Source organism: Equus caballus, chromosome 9 (genome assembly GCF_041296265.1).
Source record: "Equus caballus isolate H_3958 breed thoroughbred chromosome 9, TB-T2T, whole genome shotgun sequence".
Lineage (NCBI taxonomy): Eukaryota > Metazoa > Chordata > Mammalia > Perissodactyla > Equidae > Equus > Equus caballus.
The window spans coordinates 36,613,158-36,635,107 of NC_091692.1; the positions used below are offsets into that span (position 1 = coordinate 36,613,158).

At 37.8% G+C, this 21,950-nt stretch overlaps 1 protein-coding gene across 39 annotated transcripts in view; it reads right to left on the reverse strand.

Annotated features, from left to right (window-relative positions):
* SPIDR (scaffold protein involved in DNA repair) overlaps positions 1–21,950 on the reverse strand; it is a 472,172-nt gene that overhangs the window by 343,635 nt on the left and 106,587 nt on the right. For 2 of the 39 annotated variants that reach the window (XM_070221586.1, XM_070221588.1), the window contains exon 1: positions 13,703–13,861. The exons of 36 other annotated variants lie outside the window; for them this stretch is intronic. Coding sequence is in view for 1 of the 3 variants with exons in the window: in XM_023648659.2 (XP_023504427.1) it covers positions 7,209–7,253 (45 nt within the window). In the remaining 2 variants the exon portion in view is untranslated. Of the gene's footprint in view, positions 1–7,208; positions 9,093–13,702; positions 13,862–21,950 lie in introns of those variants that run through there. One more of the 39 variants, XM_023648659.2, reaches the window with a different exon arrangement.

A 21,950-nucleotide genomic window follows, 5' to 3' on the forward strand; every position in this document is an offset into this window, starting at 1 on the left:
ACAGGGATAGTATCTTGTCTTACTTATCCCTAACGCCCAGTACTCGCTATGTGAATTGTAAGCCTTTCTATCCTTACTCACTCACCAAACATTAATTACATGTTTACTATGTACCAGGCATTGTTCTAAGTTGGGGACAAAAGACAAATAAGACATTTTCTCTTCACTTCAAGAAACTTACAAAATAGAAGAAGGAACAGAAAAGCAGACACTTCAGTAACATAGAGTGACGGTGTTAGAATAGATCTGGGGCATGGGAGGATTCATAGACAGCAAGGGCTCAAGTTTATGGGAAGGAAGGTTGATGGGAAAGTGTTCCCAGGAGAGGTGACTTGCAAATGAGTAGATATTTCACAGGTGGGGCAGAGGATAGGAAGAAGAGGTTACTCTAAGCAAAGATAACAGCAAGAGCAGAAAATGAAGGAATAAAGAGTCCACCATGTTTGGGGAGCTGTGATGTGGTCAGTATGGTGGAGCCAGAGGGCAAAAGATACAAGCAGTTGGGATAAAAAAGGGGCTTACCACACCCCACAAAGTTCCAGGCAGAGCATCTGTAGCCACCTGGTAGAACTTAGACATATATTTATGAACTCTCCCCCGACCTTTTTTTTTTTTTTTTGTTAAAGATTTTATTTTTTCCTTTTTCTCCCCAAAGCCCCTCTGGTACATAGTTGTATATTCTTCATTGTGGGTCCTTCTAGTTGTGGCATGTGGGACGCTGCCTCGGCGTGGTTTGATGAGCGGTGCCATGTCCGCGCCCAGGATTCAAACCAACGAAACACTGGGCCGCCTGCAGCGGAGCACGCAAACTTAACCACTCAGCCACGGGGCCAGCCCCCCGACCTTTTTTTTTTTTTGGGAAGCAACCTACTGTGTTCCTGCAGCTTTATTTTCATGATCTCCTTTGATTGTTACTATAGCCCTACAAGATAGGTATTATTACGCTCACTTTACAGATAATGTCCAAAAAGGTTAAGTAATTTGCTCTCAGGTACAGAGCAATGACAACTGGACTCCAACCTGGCCCATCTGAACCCATGTTGCTCAGGCTCTTAACTCCTATGCTCTGTCAGAGTTTTCAAACATTGTCAAACTTCTTTTGACCACAACACACATTTCACCAGCAAAGACATACATGTCTACAATTGAAACAACGGTTTCATGAAGCAGCATATACACTTCAATGGTTTTCATTCTCTTTCCTTTAAAAAAAATCTCTGATTGTAGTTTTTAAGGAGAAGCAAGTGATCAATAGTTCCAGTGTTGCTGATAAGCCATTGTAGGATGAGGATGGAGAGTTTGCCTTTAGATTGAACTTTGCATAGGTCCTTGGTGGTCTTGGGGAGCAGCACTATGGAAGAGGTGGCTGCAGAAGCTGGACCAGAAGTAGAGAAGAGACTCTAGAGACAGCAAACTTAGAGATGCATGTCAAGGAATTTTGCTTTATCTAGGAGCTGGGGAATGAGGCAGAAGCTGCAGGGGAAGTGTAGTTAATAAAGGTGTGAGTTTTGTTAAATATGGGAGAAGAACACTCCCTATCTTTTGCAAGCATAAACAAAAAGCAAATAGGCATTCAAGGCCCACATGACCTTAATTCTCTAATCTCATTTCCTACTGCTCTTCCATAAGAAAGCCTAACTCAGCTATACCAAAACACTGAATTTTCCCCGGAATACTGTTTTTTCCTTTTTTTTTTTTTTTTTTTGCATACTATTTCTTTTACCTAGAATGCCCTTCCTCATTCCTGCCTACCTGGCAAAATCCTACTCAATGATGAAGACTTTGTTCAAGCAACCCTCCATCTATGAAGCCTTTCTTCTTACCCTCAACATTCTGAGTGAATTTTACAGTGAGCACCCACATATCCATCATCTAAATTCTACCATTAATATTTCCCTATTCTTGCTTCAGCATATATCTTCTATGGAGTCTTTCCTAACGCACAGAGACTCTTTTTGTCACAGCCACATACTGTACCGATTTCTATTATTCAATTTCTATGTACTACATATATTTATATACACATCCGTCCCTTCTTTGAGACTGTGAGCTCCTTGTAAGTCTAACTTGGTTTTTGTGTGCATGGCTCCAAGAATATAGATTCGCATAGAGAAATTTACTGTGAGGGAATATAAAATGAATAAATTCTGACTACATTACTTACTGAAAACTTCTCTTTATCTGATCTCTAAATAACAACAGCAGAAAAATAACTTTTTTTTTCACAATATACCTTCCCCTTATGTGTTGGGAGCCCTAGGGGCAACTGTTCCATCAGAACAACAACAAAGGGGAAATAAACTTTGCACCACTTCTGCAGCTGATAGAGAAGGAAACTGAAAAGGTTCCTTCTGCTTTAGGAGGAGAACAGACAGATTTCTTTCTACATTAGATATCTCACAGACAAAACGACCCTCCAGAAGACCACAACCAAATTTATAGATACTACTTATTTGACAGGTTAACCACTTCTGTTCTGACCCACTATAATGATTAGGAAGAGACATCTTTTCAGGAGATAATCATGAAATCAGCTCCTACACAGAAAAGGTGAGAATAACAGTACAAAACAGACGAGAAGTGCAGAAAACAGGAGAGGATGGAAGATAAAACAAATGGAGATTTCTTTCCATTCTGTTAAAGGAAAAGACTCTCATACAAAACATCTTTAAAAATAAAAACAAACAGAAAAACCAAAAAAGTCACTGCTGGAAATTAATGAACCTAATATGAGCAAAAGGGAAAACAGCACTAAACAATAGGAACTTTTTTAGACTATGGTGAAAGTGTTTTCTTTCCACGTGTATTTTGTTCCCCAGATAATCAGACTCTTAAATATATCCCTAGAAAATAAGTTCCTCCTACAAAGTGTCTTCTTCATAACTGCCATTCAGAACACCAACTGCCTATCATGACACAGCAACCAAGAAACATGAGGCTTGTGTTAGGGACAGTCAACTTGTGATTTCCTGCTAGACTTTCTCAATTCAGAGGATGATGAAATGGCCTAGTGTTGCAATGCATTTATGACTTTAGGCAAAAACACAGGGCATCCAAGACAGAAGTGGCAAAGAGAATAGTGCCCAGCAGGAAGTTGTTCCTACAAAGGAAATTGCAGTTTCTAAGATGAAGAGGAAGTCGAGAGGGAGAATTAAGTGTCTTAAGAACTTGAGAAAATATTGAAGAAACTACTTGTGGTCTCAAATAGAGTTAAAATATTAAGTAGTATATTCAGCTTATCATTAATTATAAATCTGAAACTTTGCCAATGTAGTTTGGGGTAAAGCTTGCCCACAAAAGGCAAATCATATCCATTAACTGTCTTTCTGTGAGGAGCTGCCACTCTCCTTCTTTATTCCCTGCAGAAAGCTTTTCTGGAAAAATATCTGATGTTAATGTCAACTGAAAGGGACAGAGGAAGAACACTCTCACTCATCTGCTCCTACACACTCTAAGAATCTTGGGCACGTTTCTCTTCATTTCATGATGTCCTGCAATGTTCTCTTCATAAACAAACCTGTCCACCAAGAAGTTTTTACTCTCTATACAACAAAGGGCTAACTTCTCCTAAAGTTTATTTCCACTTGCCCATGAAATGTATCCTAGTCACAGAAAACACAAAATAGTCAGTTCTTTAGCATTATATGAAATAATCGAAGCTATCATTTTTAGTTTAATACAACTTTCATAATAGGCCTAAGAAACCTCTGGTAGAAGTTGTTTCCATCCCCTTCATCTGTAGACATTAGAAACTCAATAGGAACTTCATATCCCACCTACTTATCTCTCTTTTTAATTTTTTTATCATGTCCAGAATTCCTTTCCTGATGCTTATAAACATTCACAGAACAGACCTTTTTCACCATTAAACAGAAACTGAGTGTTGCATATATGTTTTTAGGTAATAATAGGCTTTACAAATACTTAATAGTGGTATTAACAAGAAGGAGACTATTAACAATTTTTCATGAAAGATCACATGTGACTTTCTTTTCTATGTATAGAAAGTAAGTGTGAACTATTCGCCACCATGCGCCTTTTCTCTTTTTATATCAAGACCCACAGCACACTCACTTTCACAAGACAATATGAGGCCCTGAGGATTTACTTTTTATTCTAATTATTGAAATCTTGTTTTAGTATTCACTATTTTACTATAAACAATCTGCACTCATGAGTGGGATCTCCCTAGCTAAACCATCTTTTTGACTTCTCAGATCACCCATTGATTCCCATCATCCCACAATTTCTTTTTTTTTTTTCGCTTTTTCTCCCCAATCTCCCCAGTACATAGTTGTATATTTTTCTTTTTAGTTGAGGGTCTTTCTAGATGTGGCATGTGGAATGCTGCCTCAGCATGGCCTGATGAGCGGTGGCATGTCCGCGCCTGGGATCCGAACTCGCAAAACCCTGGGCTGCTAAAGCAGAGCGAGGGAACTTAACCACTCAGCCACGGGGCCAGCCCCTATTCCACAATTTCTAATGTGGCTTTTGAATCACTGTGATCTTGTGATCTCCATATTCCTTCCTTCCTTGTTTTTCTTCAACTGCCTTTTTTTCTCCAACTAGTATTTCACAATTCCTTCCTTACCTTCATTCATTTAACAAATACTTGCTGAATACTAAGTACTGTGCTAGAGGAGGCTGCTACAACATTGAGTAAGACTCAGGTTAGTTATGGACGGGGCAGGGAATAATCTGTTACAACACAGTATACTAAACACTATGAAAGGACTAAGGACTATGTGCTACAGGGCACCTAAGAAGGACACAAAGCCAGACCCATGATGGGAAGTCAAAGAGGTCCACCAAAGGGAGGGACAGGAGGCTTTTGGTGGTGAAGACGAAATTGTGAATACTCTAGGACACACCAGTGGGCCAGTGGTAGAATTTCTTGCCAGCTATTTAACTTCTATATATTCTCATATTCCCATTTTCTCGTATGTGTGAGTTTATGTAACAGTGTACACTACCTGTACCCTTCAACTGCTGTTCATGAACTTTGCATTAGTTCTCTAATGCTGTGTAACAATACACCACAAACTCAGTGGCTTATGGCCACACTCATTTATTAGCTCTTAGTTTTGTAGGCCAGAAATCTTGCACACTTTAACTGAGTCCTCTGCTCAGGGTATCACAAAGCTGAAATCAAGGTGCTGGCTGGGCTTAGGTCTCCTCTAGAGGCTCTGGAGAAAAATGCAAGTCTAAGCTCACTCTTCTTGTTGGCAGAATTCAGCTCCTTGTGGTTTTATGATTGAGGTCTCCATGTCCTTGCGTGCTGTCGGCTGGGATCCACTCTGAGCTCCCAGATGTCACCACATTCCTTGCCCTGTGGCTCCTTTCAACTTTAAACCAGCAATGGTACATAAATCCCTCTTCTGCTTCAAATCTCTGACTTCCTCTGTCTCTGATCTCTAGACTCAGATTTATAGGGCTCAAGGGATCAGGTCAAGCCCAGTGAGGATAAACTCTCTTCTTAAAGTCCACTGTGCCACATAACAAACCTAATCATAGCAGTAAACTCCATCCTAGTCACAGACCCAGGGATTATGCAGGGTACAGCAGGGAGTGGTGATGTTGGGGGGTCATTTTAGAATTCTACCAACCACAATTTATACAGAAAACACAAAACTTGGCATTAAAGTACTTAGCATGAAGGAAGCATTTTATGGCACTGATTAGAAACAGGGCACTTAGGTTCTCTCTATTCAAGGATTTTACTTTTCAATCCTGACAGTACAATAACCAAAAAATTATAGACAACTCTCACATTAGGCTGCCAGCCCTTTTATCCTTAATCTGCTCATCTTTACAAATGCCTAAGAGAGATTTATATTTGAATATCTCACTCAACCTCACATGATAAAGCTGAACTAATAACCTTCCCCTTCAGAGTTACTCCTTTCTCAGATTTCCATTATACCACCAGGCAGCCAGTACTCCAGGATCTCAGCCTTAGCATGATTATTTTATTTATCTTTTACCCTATGTTCTCTTTGACATCAAACTGAACTGAAATCAATTCATCAATAAATCTTCACAACTAATCTTCCTCTCCATTCTCAAACATACTTTATGTCTAGAACAGGATCATTAGAAACACTGGTCTCCTGACCTGACCTTCTTGCCACTTTCTCCTCTTTCACGTGCACACTGGTCACATCCTACACATGCCTAGCAATAAAATCCCCACCACCACACTCAAGTATTTTCCACTCAGGAGCCACAGCCACCCCTTATTCCAGCCATGGATATCAGAACTCTTCATGCCAGCACTCAAGGCCAACATTCAGCTGTTTCCTGGGCCCCAAACTCATACTTCAAACCCCATCATCCAATTCCACACCACCGTCAGCCTCTTAGACCTCACCTTTCTAGTCCTAGCCTAAGGCCTCTGCTTAGCCGCTCTCTCAGTCAGATGCACCTGAGCCTTGAGGGGTCAGCCAATGAGTAATTAGGGTCAGTAAGTGGAGCCTGCCATTGAGTAATTAAACAACTGAGCAGACCAAACCAACCAGTGGAGTTAGTCCCTCATCCAGGAATAGGTTCCACACCTTACATACAAGTTTTATTTTCCATACTTTGAAGTTGTAAGATCACTAACACTGCTTGGTGAATGTTAACTAGACCTATTGTGGTGATCATTTCACAATATACACAAATATCAAATCATTATGTTGTACACTTAAAACTAATATAATGTTATATGTCAATTATACCTCAATAAAAAAAGAAAGGAAAAAAAACAAACAGAAAAACCAAAACATTGCTTGGAACAATAGCCAGGGTTCTTCAGATAGCTTTTGGCCCAGATTAGGCCAACAGGACGGCAATGGATCTTCAAGTGAACTTCAACTGAGCGTTGCCAAGAGGCTCAAGCCTGATCAAGTCTGGGTCTGGGTCAAGGATGCAGGAGGCAGCAAAAGGAACACCCAGCTCACAGTATCCTTGGTTTGATAGCCAAGAGGGCAGAAGCCATGCAAGAGTGTGGAAGAGGCTAGGGTCAGTTTCAAGTCTACACAGGATTAAATGCGATCACTTACTGTTCTAGGCAAAATGCACAATATACTCTCATTATGAACCAAATGTTTTATTTCATAATTAACTGAATAATACTTTTATAGGAGTAATAATTGAGCACAGAGAGCTCTTCTGCATGTTTTCCTTTGAAACAATGATTCAAGTATATTTAGAACACAGATTCCTACCTTCGAATGAATGCAGTAGATTCTGTAAAGGCACATCAGACACATTCCTTTATGTCTCCAAAAGAGCTTGCAAGAACTTTGCCGGAAGAGGGTGATTTTCTTTTATCTACTGAAAGAGAGAGAAAAAGAAAGAGACAGAGAGAGAGAGAGAGAGAAAGAGAGAGAGAATAGAAAACCACCTAGACAGCACGTAGTCAGTAGGCCACCAAACTCTCCTGACTAAATGGAGCTCTGTGGCCCCAACACGGAACTGCATAGAGCATGTTTCTGTTCTTCTGAATAGCAAAATGAGAATAAGTGTTTTCTTAAAGTATAATTTCAATAACATGAGTAACTGTCTATTAGGCTTCCAAACGTAAGCATGGAAAGTAGCCATCCAACAAGCTTCCTTCTTGAGAAATCACTGCCTGAGGCTGGGACAGGGGACAAGGAAAGAAGGGAAACCAAGAAATTAAAGAGTTTGAAATAGTCTTCTGCCTAAATAAATTTTAAAAACAGCCGTAATTTCTATGCATTTTAATTCCTTCAGAGATACTTTTGCTTCCTGAATTAGCCTATGAGACTCAGCTTACTGTAACATGACCCTGAAAAACTCACTGCTCTATCAGCTCACTAGGTAGAGAAGAGGACACGTGGGTGGACCACTTCAAGATGGGACAGGATTTGGTAAGTACAGATTTGATCTTTATGAGGCGATCCCAACTACAAAAAAAGAACACGAGTAATGATGGGTGGAAAGGGCCTGAATTCTCCCTGTTACATTTTATTTCTCAGGCTGTGTAGATTCATGAGCGTTCATTATTTTTCCTCTTTACATTTTTGTGTTCCTAATTTATTTCATGTTGAAAAAATAAAGAGGAAAACACAACATATACTCTAGAAATAGTAGAAATCTGATATGGTCGACATGTAGAGAAGTGCAGTCAAAGAGCATGATGGGAGAAAGGGCAGTCCAGGAGCACATGTTGTGTCCCTGATGAATGAGGGTCCCTTTATTCCTCACATTCATCACTAAGGGCCAGCTCTCTCAGACCACAGTGAGACAATTAAATAAAATCTGGCCTCAGGCTAGTGTTCCTGCCCTTGCCTGTGCCCACAGGCCCTGAGTCCTAACCTCCCCAATAATGTGCTATCTCCAAGGCAACTCTCCTATCAACTTTCCTGCTCCTCAGCATGGCTCGTCATCTCAGCAACTCACAAACCACAGAATCATCTGTAAAGCTTATTAAAACAAGGATGGCTGGGCCCCACTCCCAGGTTTTGATTCTGAGGTCTGTGGTAGGCCGAAGAATCTGCGTTTCTAACAAGTTCCCAGGTGGTGCTCCTGTTGCTGGTTGAAGGACTACCTTGGGAGAACTACTACTCTATGTAGCACTCACATCTGAATATTTGGCTTTGATTTCTATATGCCTAACATAGCTTTATCCAGCCCAAGCTTGTAATCTCTTCTGGGACGGTGGACTTCCTAACTGAACACAAGGGTTTGCCATCCCCACCTAGATCCTTCCTGGGAGCCATAGTATGTCACAGATCCACAAACCAGGATCAATGTACACTCATCTTGTCTCCTACTTACTAATGCTAAGACAGATGGAAGGTACTGAGTAAACACTAAACTGAATCATTAATGAAATGATTTTTTGTCATGACAAATTCATATAGTATTCTACCATTCACAAAGCACTTTCATCATTATGTTGCCCCACTTGAACTTGATGACAAGCTATAATAGTAGATATTACTATCCCCACTTGGGGGGAAGTCAGAGAAGTTATGAACCTACTTGACGTCACAGCACTACTACTTTAGATATCTCCTTTTATGTAACTATGGTCATTTAATAGATTTATCAGTTGTACATTTTTTTTTTACAGTTTCATCAGCATCACTCATCACTTATTTTCAATATTAAAAAGCACAACAGCATTTAAGCGAGGTGTGAAACATGTGAATGCTCACCATAAACACTAAATAAATATTGGTTGAGTCAGAGTCTTATGCTACCATAAATGCAAATAGCACCAAAGCAATGTTTGTGATCTGGCAATCCCAAGAACAAGGCTGACAGACACAAAATGCCTTAAAGCACAGGACACAGACTGGTAACCAGTGGACAAGTTCTTATTTTTGTTTTTTGCCCTATAGAGTTTTTCACTTTTGGTTTTTATTTTTCATTTGAACTAGGTGCTTACAAGTAGAAATTGGGAGATTTCACATACAGATCTGGATTGATAGCTTTTCTTGAAATTGAGAGGATCTGGCAATGCTGGAATCACATACTTACTTACAAGGTAACAGTTGGCTGGATCTTACTAACAGCTCTTGTGCTCAGCCAGGGCAGCCTTTCCAGTCAGGCAGGGCCCTCTCAGGCCTATTGGTGTGCACCACCCACCCGGGTCCACAGGCCTCCTGCCCTGGAGTTTGTTCTTATACAGTTAAAATGGATCAATAACAAATAAAACGAGCAGAATAAATTTCTCCAGGCTCACTCAATTACAATTTGAGAGTGATATAGTTTGGCTGCTTAGGGACTACTGAGAAATAACTAGCCACACAGCAATGAAACTGAGAACCTGATTCTTGTTGCCTGTCTTCTGAGAAAGCCAGTCTCTCCAATTCCATAAAAGAAAGTGATAAACTGTTCCAGGCTCTTTCAAATAGTTTTACATACATGCATACATACACATAACATGATATGGAAGCCAATCCTGATCACACTTTTATGGCTTGTTGTCACTGAGGATCTATTTTTTGGAGCAGGAGAAAGCTAACAGTACATTCCAAAATGAGAACCACCATTCAAGACATATTCTTGAGACACAAAAAATATACACACAACACACATAAACAATGACAATACTTTCTTCAGAGAAAGGATGCTCTCTACCCTAAAATGCAGAATACTTACAAACTGTATAGGGCATAATGTCAAGTGATCAAAATCTCAAGTTTATTTGCAGTGGTTAAGTTGATTTTCCAGGAAAAAAGGAAAAATAATCAAAACAAATTCATACTCCACTCTCATCCCCATAATATCACTATCCTATATTCATCAACCTTCATTTCCCTTTTGCCCCTGGGGGTATGGCCAAAAGGAAGGCAGTCTCAGGTTCCTTAACATGCTCTGATTCGTATAACTGGGACCTGAGACACTCAAACTCCAAAGAGACCTTGACCTGTGGTGCTTTTCAAAGAAAAGAACCTGTATGTTAGTTCCTATATGGAATTAACACAGTGTCCCAACACAGTGATGACAGAGGTGATAATAAATTCTTCATCTAATGTGCCACAGTGAATAATGTAAACCAGAACTATTTTAACAATTTATAAAAGAGTCTGAGACTTCTGTATCTCATTCTCATCACCAGATGTCTCTGAAATCCCAGTCACATTAGAGTTTGGTGTCTTAAAATGAAAATAAATTATACAAAAGTGTTAATTCTCATTGTCTCCAGCTAGAGAGATTATAGAAAATTTATTGTGATTATGAGTTAACACAGAAAAAAACTCAATAAGAGGTAGGGGTGTGGGTGTGTGTGTGGGGGTGTATCCTATCTCCTAACTCCTTAAATGTAAATATCTATGGGCAAGACTAATACCCATAAAAAAGAAAGGAACACATTCGATGAAAACAAAATCTTTAAAATTTTCCCATTGAGGGGCCAGCCCAGTGGCATAGTGGTTAAGTTCCGCATGCTCCGCTTCAGCAGCCTGGGTTTGCAGGTTTGGATCCCACATGCGGACCTACACCACTCATCATCCATGCTGTGGCAGCAACCCACACATAAAGTGGAGGAAGACTGGCAGCCGGCCCAGTGGCATAGTGGTTAAATTCACTTGCTCTGCTTTGGTGGCCCTGGGTTTGCAGGTTCGGATCCCAGGCACAGACCTAGCAGCACTAGTCAAGCCACACTGTGACAGCATCCCACAGAAAATAGAGGAAGACTGGCAACAGAGGTTAGCTCAGGGCCAATCTTCCTCTCACACACACACACAAAACAGTGGAGGAAGATTAGCACAGATGTTAGCTTAGGGCTGATCTTCCTCAGCAAAAAAAAGAGAGAGGCCCATTGAAGTAATATAAGGGTCAGATAGTGCTCTTGAACTGAGAAACAAATTCTTAGACAATCTAAACCAATTCCATTCCATGTTTAGAGACAACTACAGAGAGAAAAGATATGAATTTATTTAATCATTTTCTCTTCACAAGATACTGTGGGGTAGGCATAGGGAGATCTCAGCCTCAAAACTTAATCTTAAATTAAGCAAATCTGTGTTAGGTCCTGTCTCCTGCCACCACAAGAAAATGGGCCAAATTCAGGAGTGAGCATACACTGTAAATCTATCATTTTTGACATACTGTTTTGGGGATTAAAAGTGAGATAATTTCTCAATATTTATTTCTTTTAAAATTTTGAAAAATAAAATGGTCTGCCAAAAGCCCAATTTGTTTGTTAACAGATTTGATAAATAAGGATGGCAACTCTTACTAGGTTGAATAGCAAAAACTGTCAGAATAAAATACACGTAAGTCGCACGTATTTTAGTGACTTAACACTCAAAAATCTACCGAAACCACAGATGAGCATATTTATATTTAATGCTCTCTGATATCATTGCTTTCATACAGCTTTAACACACTACAAGCTCAACACATAAGAAATCTCCTTTTCTTTCTTCTTGTTCCCTCCCCATTTCCCTTCCCAACTTTTTTCAGAACTCCAAATTCCAGATTTCAAATTTCTTTCTTCGAGGTGAAAAACAAAACAAAAGCACATATTTATGGAAATGAGTTTGAGGCTTATCATGCTTTCCTTCTTAGAAGTTCAGCTCAATAAAACAAAAGAACTACAAATTGTAGGGTGAGAAAAATAAATGCTATCTTGCTCCATCAAACCACAGAAAGAATGTAACCCATAACCAAAGTGAAATGATGGAGTAAAAATAAGACAAATGAGAGAAGCTTGAATTAAGTAAATTTCCTCCTTCTCTTAGCCTTCCTAAATCCCTCCACTCAGTCCTTTTTTCAGGTAGACATCCTAGAACGTAGTGGGCTATCTTGAAAAACTACAAGATACACACAAAGCAGAGCAGAGCGTTGACAGTCTCCCACACAGGTAAGATAACCATAAGCAAAGCGAGTTGTGACAGGTAGTTAGGTAGTAGGTTTTGGGACATAGAAACATGTGGAATGATTTCCCCTCCTTCAGATCCAAATACCAAGGTATACCAAGGCCAAGAAATTTGGATGGAAGACTCTAAGTAAAAGATGCAAGTTAGTATAGAAAGTTTCATACGTTCCCTTATAAGCCTAGTTGATACATTTGCACTTTCCCCTATTCCTTAATTTCCTACTTATTTAACAATCAAAACCTTTTAGATGAGCACTTAACTTAAACTGACTAGTAGAACAAAGGAAATTCTTCTTCTCTTATGATCTAATTCAAAGACTATTGGTTGTCCTCATCAGTCCCTTACCAACAGAGAAATGCTGAGCAAGATTTTAATTTGAAACATCGCCAAGTTATCCAATAGGCAAAACAAAGACAGTAATATCCATCTCAACAGGGTCATTGTGGAAAATGAATAAGAAAATATACGTAAAACAGATTCTGTAGCATTCCTACATATAAGGGAGGTACCCACAAAATAGCAGCTGTCATTACTATACAAGTTTTAAAAACAAGTTCACCATCCAAAATTTTCTAGGGCTTTATGTAGATAAAGTAGTAAGCTTTTTTTTTATGTAGTAAGCTGTATGTCTTACTTTAAGTATCTGATGCAACCCCTCCCTGCCTCTCTCCACCACAAATGTACTATCTGTTTAATAATGTTTTTCATTAAAATTTCTTCTGGAAATATAAGCTATACAGATCATAACCACATACTCAACCCATGGGACGTTAGCTTTGTTAATGAGCAGTCTACTTAAAATTGAATTATTGTATAAAATCCTGGTAATAGGTTTTCAAATGACCAAGGCATGTGATCATGCATGCTTATTACACATTCATTTCTTTAACCACTTTTCTTAATTAAGTACAGAATCTTTCTCCATTTAATTTTTCTCACAGTTGAAAATTCTGATTACAGGATGCATATTCTGTTAAGTATTCTCAACTACAATATGAAAGCTTCAGTACTGATGGACACTCTGAGGGAGCTGTCACTGAATGAGAAATTATGCTCCTGCAACACACCTCCAACCCCTTAACTTTGTCCTGTCACCCTCATTATACGTGTAAACTGTCTGATAAAAGTAGAGAAATTTATGGGAACAAATACAGAATCAAAAAATATCATCAATTCTACTTTCATGAGAATTGAATATTAATTATATTTAGTTATGCTTTCACTACAGATATAGGGATTTAATTCATGAGAATATGAGTCTCCATATACTCCATCAGTATATTGCCATCAGTTTTTTAAAAAAATGTCTGCCACTGTCCATCTGCATGCCTTACCTCTACTTCACTCATTCATTCACTCACCTATTCACGATGATCTTGGCCCTCAAGAAACTTATAGTCTAGCTGGGGAGAAAGCAGGCAAAGCAGTGACTACTGAAGCCATGACAAAGCGCACTCTGAGAGCAGGAGGAGCGCCATGGTGATGTAACTCCCAACATTCACTTTTAACCAACAACTACAACACACCTCTTGAGGGAAGAGGGGAAGGAAGTAGTATACTCCTTCCAGCATTTAACATCTTAAGGTTTTTTGAGAAATTCATACATATTCAATCTATATTAAAAATATTTAATACTGTCCAGAGGTCCTGAGAAGAGCAATAAATGAGTATTTTTGAGAATGGAAGATTTCATGAGAAAAAAAATTTCTTGCATTCATTGGCTGGAAGTATGTTTGGTTTTAAATACTTAATATATATCTGTAGAAACTTCTGTTTGTGATTTATTTGCTTTGTTTATTCTTTTATATGTAAAATAGGTTCCCAAACCTAAATGTTCCATCATTACATGTTTGACCTGTGACTGTTATCCATTACTTGGCCAGGTTTTGAGTACATGGTGAACAGCTAAGGACAAGGCATCCTGCCAGATTCTAGAAAGTCATTAATGAATAAGAAAGACAGTGATCAATCACAGAAAAGAAATATTATCAGACATTAGCAAAAAAAATCACATATTCCAATCGATACTAAGGCAAGCCTTGTCTAAAACCTTCAGCAGGGGTCGGCCCCGTGGCCGAGTGGTTAAGTTCACACGCTCTGCTTCGGCGGCCCAGGGTTTCGCCGGTTCGGATCCTGGGCACGGCCATGGCACTGCTCATTGGGCCACATTGAGGTGGCGTCCCACATACCACAACTAGAAGGACCCACAACTAATATATACAACTATGTACTTGGGGGATTTGGGGAGAAAAAGCAGAAGAAGACTGGCAACAGTTGTTAGATCAGGTGCCAATCTTTAAAAAAAAAAACCTTCATTAGTAGCAACACAAACTTAATCACCTTGGCTAAACACTGCAATGAACAGGAAAAAAAGTTACCTCTTGAGGGTCTAGTGAGCTGATTATAAGACGTTTGTTCACTCATTCACACATACTGCAAATTAAATATTTTTAGGAAAAAACTGTTTAAATATGTATAATTTTCAGGTAAAACTGCTCTAATCCTTAGCCTTCCGTGTACTTATTGCATTTTGAGTACAACAGAGTCAATGCATTTCGGTGACTGGAAACAAAGATGGTAAATGAGAAAAATAAAAACTGAGCAAGACTCATTCCAACGAATGAAGGAATGAATAAAATACTTGAAGATGGATATATCTTGATAGGTATACATCCCTTATCAAACACTGTATTTTTCTTGCTTCTAATTCACCTTTTCCAATTTTTAATTCACATATATAACTGAGAAGAGTACCTTCTGAATACGTGTTTTCTTTAGCAGTAAAAAGTAACACTTTAAATGACACAGCAGAGTCCATGTGGTGCATATGAGATACTCATCTGGTAAGGTTAGGAGAGCTGTGATATATTTCACCGATTCAAGCATGGCAAGTCAATAAACAGACAAGAAGGTAGTATCAGTATCAAACCATTGTTTGTATATGAAGCCTTGAAAGAAAATCCCTATCTCTGAAAAACAAAAATATTAATAATCTCATTTTAAAACAACTAATTCTCCAGACCCACCTAACACGCAAAGACAAGAGGAGCATTTCTCATTCATTTCAGAACCTACACTGAAACTTATCTGAATAAACTTGACCCTGGTTGGCAGCAAATCAGCAATCTTAGTCACTGAATGACTTAACAGAACACTGTGTTCTTGGCATAAGCACAAAAAAAGGTGTTGAAACCCACACTAAAAAGAATCTCAGCTTACATTTTAAGTCAATTTTTAAATCTGATGATACAAGATACTTAAATACGATAAGGGATTTTCAGTCTTTAGTACATATTTATTTCAGGTAATTTTTTATCCTTACTCCATTTGGGTAACTTTCAGTCCCTCCCTGAACAATCACAGAACCCTCCCCCAAGCACAGTGAACCCAAGCTCTGGCCCTCCTCCTGTGCCTCCTCCTCTCATAACAAAGTTCCAAGGCACCCTGAGCTGGTATATTAGGGAAGGACAGCAAGTAAAGCCAGAAACAATGTATTGACTCACTTCTGCCGAAAGCCCTGGAGAAAAATATGGGCCACAGTTCAATTCTGTCATGCGATGCAGTTAGAACAGGTAAAGGTAATAAAGTTCTGTCATTCCCATACAAGTTATGTTAACTCACCTACAAAGGGAAGATGCAAACGAGAAGACAAATAAAATACAATTTGGCAGGAAGTTTATATACTTTCTTTCAGGAAAAAACACTAGTCTTCTCCTTTAGTTTTTGCCATCCTCCTTTTCTCCTACTCAAAAATCCAGGTCTCCAAAAATGCCATCCTTGGTATAACATTAGGATAGCTCATTCTCACCATTAGCTGAAGCAGTTCACAATCACCTCATACTCGGAGGAGAATCTACACGAGTCCTCGAGTGTACAGAGTGAACAAGAGTCAAACCACAAAACATTTAGCAGTCTACACTAGCAGAAGTCACGAAGGAAATGACAAATATTTGTTCGTTCGTCCTTAAATTTTAGTTTTTAGTCTTAATTCTTTACTATTTTTACAGATCTCTGATCTTACAGCAGCACATGTCCAATATCTAGGTCAAAACAAAGAGGGGTATAAAGTCTCTAACTCTGATGTTGATGTTTTTATGGCCTAGACTCTAGATGAAGACAGAAGTACATAGTCAAATGATATTTTTCAACATAGTAAAATGTTAAAGGATTGACCACTTATTCTTTCCAAATTGTAAAACACTTGAAAACTTATGTTCAAAAAGCAAGTTTTAAGTAATATTAGCACAGGAGGTCAAAGAAAAAAAATTGTACACAGTTTACCTTCAAATAAAAGCTTCTTTTTTCAATCAAACATGATTTACTCAGATGAATATTAAAACTAATCTAAATATCTTGACACCAACTGATACCTACAGATATATGGACCACAAGCGTGTTTAGAAGTAAGCCTAGGCTTAAAATTTTCTATAGTTAAAAAGTCAACTTTACTGTACACTTCTACACTAAGACCATCTAATCAACAACAAAAAAAATATCATGTTCACTATATTAGTTAATTTTATATAAATAGTCATTTATATGGTACATTTGCTGAAAGGATATACTCTCTTATAGCATTCCACAGTATTAATACGGAAGCACTTCAACAATTTAGACAGCCTTGGCACTAGAATTACAAAAATTCTATGCAAAGACCAACCTGATAATTCTTCAGAAACTATTCCAACTACACAGAATAATAGAAAAATGAATCTACCTGCTTCTAGGTGTGTGTATGAAGCTTATTAAACACACAAGAACATAAAAGGATGATGGCAACCTCAATTAAGAGAAGAATTTTAAATGGCAGGAGTATTTTTTTAACTTTATTCTGATAAAATTTTAGACATACAGAAGTGTTAGAAAGACAATATAGCTTCTATACAATCTTCACCCAGCTTCTCCCTATGTTAACATTTTACATAACCGTGGTACAATTAGGAAAACTAAAAATTAACATTGGTACAATATTAATTATACTAAAGGCTTTAATCAGACTTCCTCAGTTTTTCTGAAGGATCTGCAGGATCTGATCCTAGATCACACATGGTATTCAAATGTCATTGTCTCCCAATTCTCCTCCCATCTGTGGATGGTTCTTTTTTCCTTATCTTTCAAACTTAGCACATTTGAGAAGTATTGTTCAGGTATTTTATAGAATTTCCCTCAAGTTGGATTTATGTAGTATTTTCTCATGATTAGACTGAGGTTATGGATTTTGTGGTGATGTGCCCTCAGATCATCATATCGGAAAGTACCTACCAATGTTTTATTATTATTAACGTTGATCACTTGGTTAAGAGGATGTCTACCAGGTTCAACATGTAAAGTTACTATTTTTCCCTATGTAATTAATAAATATTTTGGGGGAAAACATTTTAAAGTCATACAAATATGTCCTGTTTCTCATTAAGTTTTGCCCACTAATTTTAACATTCATTGATGAATCTTGCCTTCAGCAACTATTACTATCAGCGTCTAAAGATGATTTTCTATTTCCTTCATTTCTTCTACATTTATTGAAATTCTTCTCTAAGGAAAATTGTTCTTTCTCTATTATTTATTTACTTATTCAATCATGTATTTATATCAGTTCAGACTCACGGACTTTTATCTTATTCTTTGGGTTATAATCCAATATTATCATTCTTTATTGCATTGTTTCAATTGTTCCAGCTTTGGCCACAGAGAACACTTTCAGATTGGATGTGTCCTGTAGATAGTCTGCCCCCACACCTTTTTTGAACACTTCCTTATTTTCTAGCAACACAATATACTCCAGGCTCATCTTCTATTTCTGTTGCCCTGGTCACAGATTCAGCCATTCTTCTAACAATCCCTGGTTCCCATTATTGGTGTGTGGTATTAGAAATCACAGTCTAGGCAGGAGATGTGCTTGTTGCTCACTGCTTCTAGGCCCCGTCAGTGGACAGAGAAAGGAAATTACATACACATACATACACATACATACATACACACACACACACACTCTTACTTATTTCTATATTTCTTTCTTGAATGTATCTACCTGTATACATATATATTTTTTAAAAAGAAAGCACTTAAGCTCATACTGATAGATTCAACACCAATACAGCAACATACAGTTCATTTTAGCATTTCCCATTGCTTACTTGTAATTTCATTCTCCCCAACTCTCAATATCTACAAAGTAAGCTATAGTTATTTGTTCAACAATAATAATTTGTTCAAAATTGCTAAGCTATGCAGCTGTGAGAAACAAACTTATCAACTAGAGTACAATGTTTGTATACAGTTCTTTTTGTCTTTAGCCTTATGGTATCCAGCCAAACACTGTTTTCCAAAGTTTCTTATGTGAGCTCCCTTTCCCTTAAACCCTTCAGTGCAATTATATCATATAACAGTTTGTACAGCATTCCATCTTGGGTTCTCCTGACAATCTGATTTATCTAATTCATTCAGTTGAATGTGAACAGAGTAAAACTCACTCTTTGAGGTGTATAGTTCTGTGGGTTGTGACAAATGCAGAGTTGTATATCCACTGCCACAATATACGAAGGACAGTTCCCTTACTCTAAAAATGCATGTTGCCCCTTTGTAGTCAATCCCTTAGCCCAAACGTTATCAGCCACTGATCTGTTTTCATTATGATAAAATTGGTTCTGACTTCTTTCATTTGGCAAAATGCATTTAAGTTTCATACCTATTGTTGAATGGATCAATAGTGATATTAACTTTCCTTCTGCTAATTTGGGCTTAATTTGTTCTTTTTCTAGTTCCTTGAAGTATAAAGTTAGGTTATTTGAAATCTAATTTTTAATATTTGCATTTATCGCTATAAACTTTCCTCTCAGAACTGCATTTGTAGCATCCCATAGGTTTTGATTGTTGTGTTTTCATTTTCACTTGTTTTGAGATAATTTTTTGTTTCCCTTCTGATTTCTTCTTTGACCCACTGATTTTTCAAAAGTATGTTTAGTTTCCACATATTTGTAGATTTCCAACTTTCCTCCTATTGATGTCTAGTTTCATTCCATTGGGGTTGGAAAATATAGGTGGTATGATTTCAATGTTCTTAAATTTGCTAAATTTGTTTTGTGTCCTAGAAAGTTTTGTGTACACTTTCTAGCAGAATGTGTGTTCTGCTGCTTTTGGGATGCAATGCTCTATGTACATCTCTAAAGTCCATTTGGTCTAAAGTGTAATTCAATTCCAATGTTTCCCTGTTGATTTTCTGTCTGGATGACCTATTCACTGCTAAAAGTGGAGTACTGAAGTCCCATACCATTATTATTATTGTTTTCTTGACTATTTCTCCCTTTAGATCTGTTAGTATTTGCTTAATATATTTAGGTGCTCTGATATTGGGAGCATATTTATTTATGATTGTTATATTTTCTTGATGTGTTGAACTGTTTATCACGATATAATGACTTTGTCTCTTGTTAATCATGTTTGGCTTAGAGTCTGTTTTGTCTGATATAAATATGGTTATTTCACTTTCTTTTGATTTTCATTTGCATGGAATATCTTCTTCTATCCCTTCACTTTCAGTGTGTCTTTAGAGCTCAAATGAGTCTCCTGTATACAGCAAAAAGTTGGGTCTTGTTTTTTTATCATCCGGCCACTCCGTTCCTTTTGATTGGTGAATTCAATCCAGTTACATTTAGAGTGATTACTGAAATGTAAAAACTTACTAATGCCATCTAATTGTTTTCTTTCTGGTTGTTTTTGTATTGCCATTTTTTCCCATTTCTGCCTACTTTTGTAAATTGGTGGTTTTCCTTGGTAGTACGCTCTCTTTTTTTCACATTTCATGAATCTATCCTGGATTTTTGCGGTCACCACGAGGCTTACATAAAACACCTCATATATAAAGTCCATTTTACACTGATAGCAACTTATCTTCACTCACCTATAAAGTCTCCACCCTTACACTCCTCCTCTTTTATATTTTTGATGTCACAATTTACCTCTTTCTATGCTGTGTATTTGTTGAATTATACTAGCTATAGTTATTTTTAATACTCTTCTTCTTTAGCCTTTATACTATCATTAAGTTGTTAACACACCATCCTATTATAGAATTAGAGTTTTCTGAATCTATGTTTTTTCACCTTTACCAGTGTATTGTATGCTTTTGCATGTTTTCATGTTGTTGATTAGTGTCTTTTTAATTCTACTTAAAGAACTCTTTTCAGCATTTCTTGCAAGGCAGGTGTAACTGTGATGAACTCTCCCAGCTTTTGTGCATCTGGGAAAGTCTGTATTTCTTTTCTTCATATCTGAAAGTTAATTTTGCTGGATAGAGTACTGTTGGCTGTCAACTTTTATCTTTTAGTACCATGAATATGTCATTCCACTCTCTCCTGGCCTGTCAGGTTTCTGCGGAGATATCTGCTGATAGCCTAAGAGGGGTTCCTTTGTAGGTTACACTCTTTTTTTGCCCTGGCTTCATTTAGTATTCTTTCTTTAGCTTCGATTTTTGATAGTTTTATTATGATATCTTGGAAAAAGTCTTTTGGCATTGAGATAGTCAGGTGATGTATTAACTTCCTGAACTTGGATGCCCAATTCTTTCCCCAGGTTTGGGAAGTTTTCAGCTATTATTTCTTTAATTTAATTTTCTGCCCCTTTCTCCTCTTCTCCTTCTGGAGTCCTGATTATTTCGATGTTTCCCCTTTTGATTGAGTCCCAGAGGTCACAAAGGCTTTCTTCACTCATTTCTATCCTTTTTCTTTGTTCTCTCCTAACTATATTATCAAATTCCTATCCTCTAAATCACTTATTCGATCTTCCATCTGTTCTACTCTACTACACATGCTCTCTATTGTATTCTTCATCTCATTCATTGAATTCTTCACCTGCAGAATTTCTATTTGCTTCTTTTTTATGATTTCTCTCTCTTTTGTAAAGAATTCATTGCATTCATATATTTTTTTTCTAACCTCATTGAAATTTATTTCTGAATTTTCTTGTAGTTCATTGAATTTCTTCAAAACAGTGATTTTGAATTATCACCTAGATCACAGTATTCTGTGCTTTTGGACTCAGTTGTTGGAGAATTATTGATACCTTTTGGTGATAGCCTATTTCCTTGACTTTTTAAGCCCCTTGTATTTTTGTATTGGGGCTTTCGCATGTGAAGTATCTTTACTGGTTCTCTTTAGATGAGGTACTGTTCCTTGGTGTTGCTTCTCTGGGATTCACTAGGTTTATCATGAATAGATCTGCTCCACTCTTCTTGCTCCCTCTTGTGGCAGAATTCTTAACCATTGTGTTTTCTCTTGTTCTCATACCTCAGCAGGCTGATAGCAGGAAACCTCTCTTTTGTTTTCTGGAAGGCAATGCTGTAGCTCCAGTTTGTGCCCACAGACCCTGGTCCATTTTTCTAATACCTGCTCTCACTGCCAGATGCGGGAACACACACAAGGAGTTGCCACAGAGTGGGGGTTTATATGGGTTTAGCACTTGGGGTATTCAGGATACCCACGGGCCTGGGGAGGAGATCTTTGAGCAGAGACTACTCACAGAGGCTTGTGGGCAGGAATCCTGCTGAAATCTTGAAACAGAAATCAATAACTGAATTCCTTTAACGCCCTTTGATATTCTTACCTGCTTCCTTCC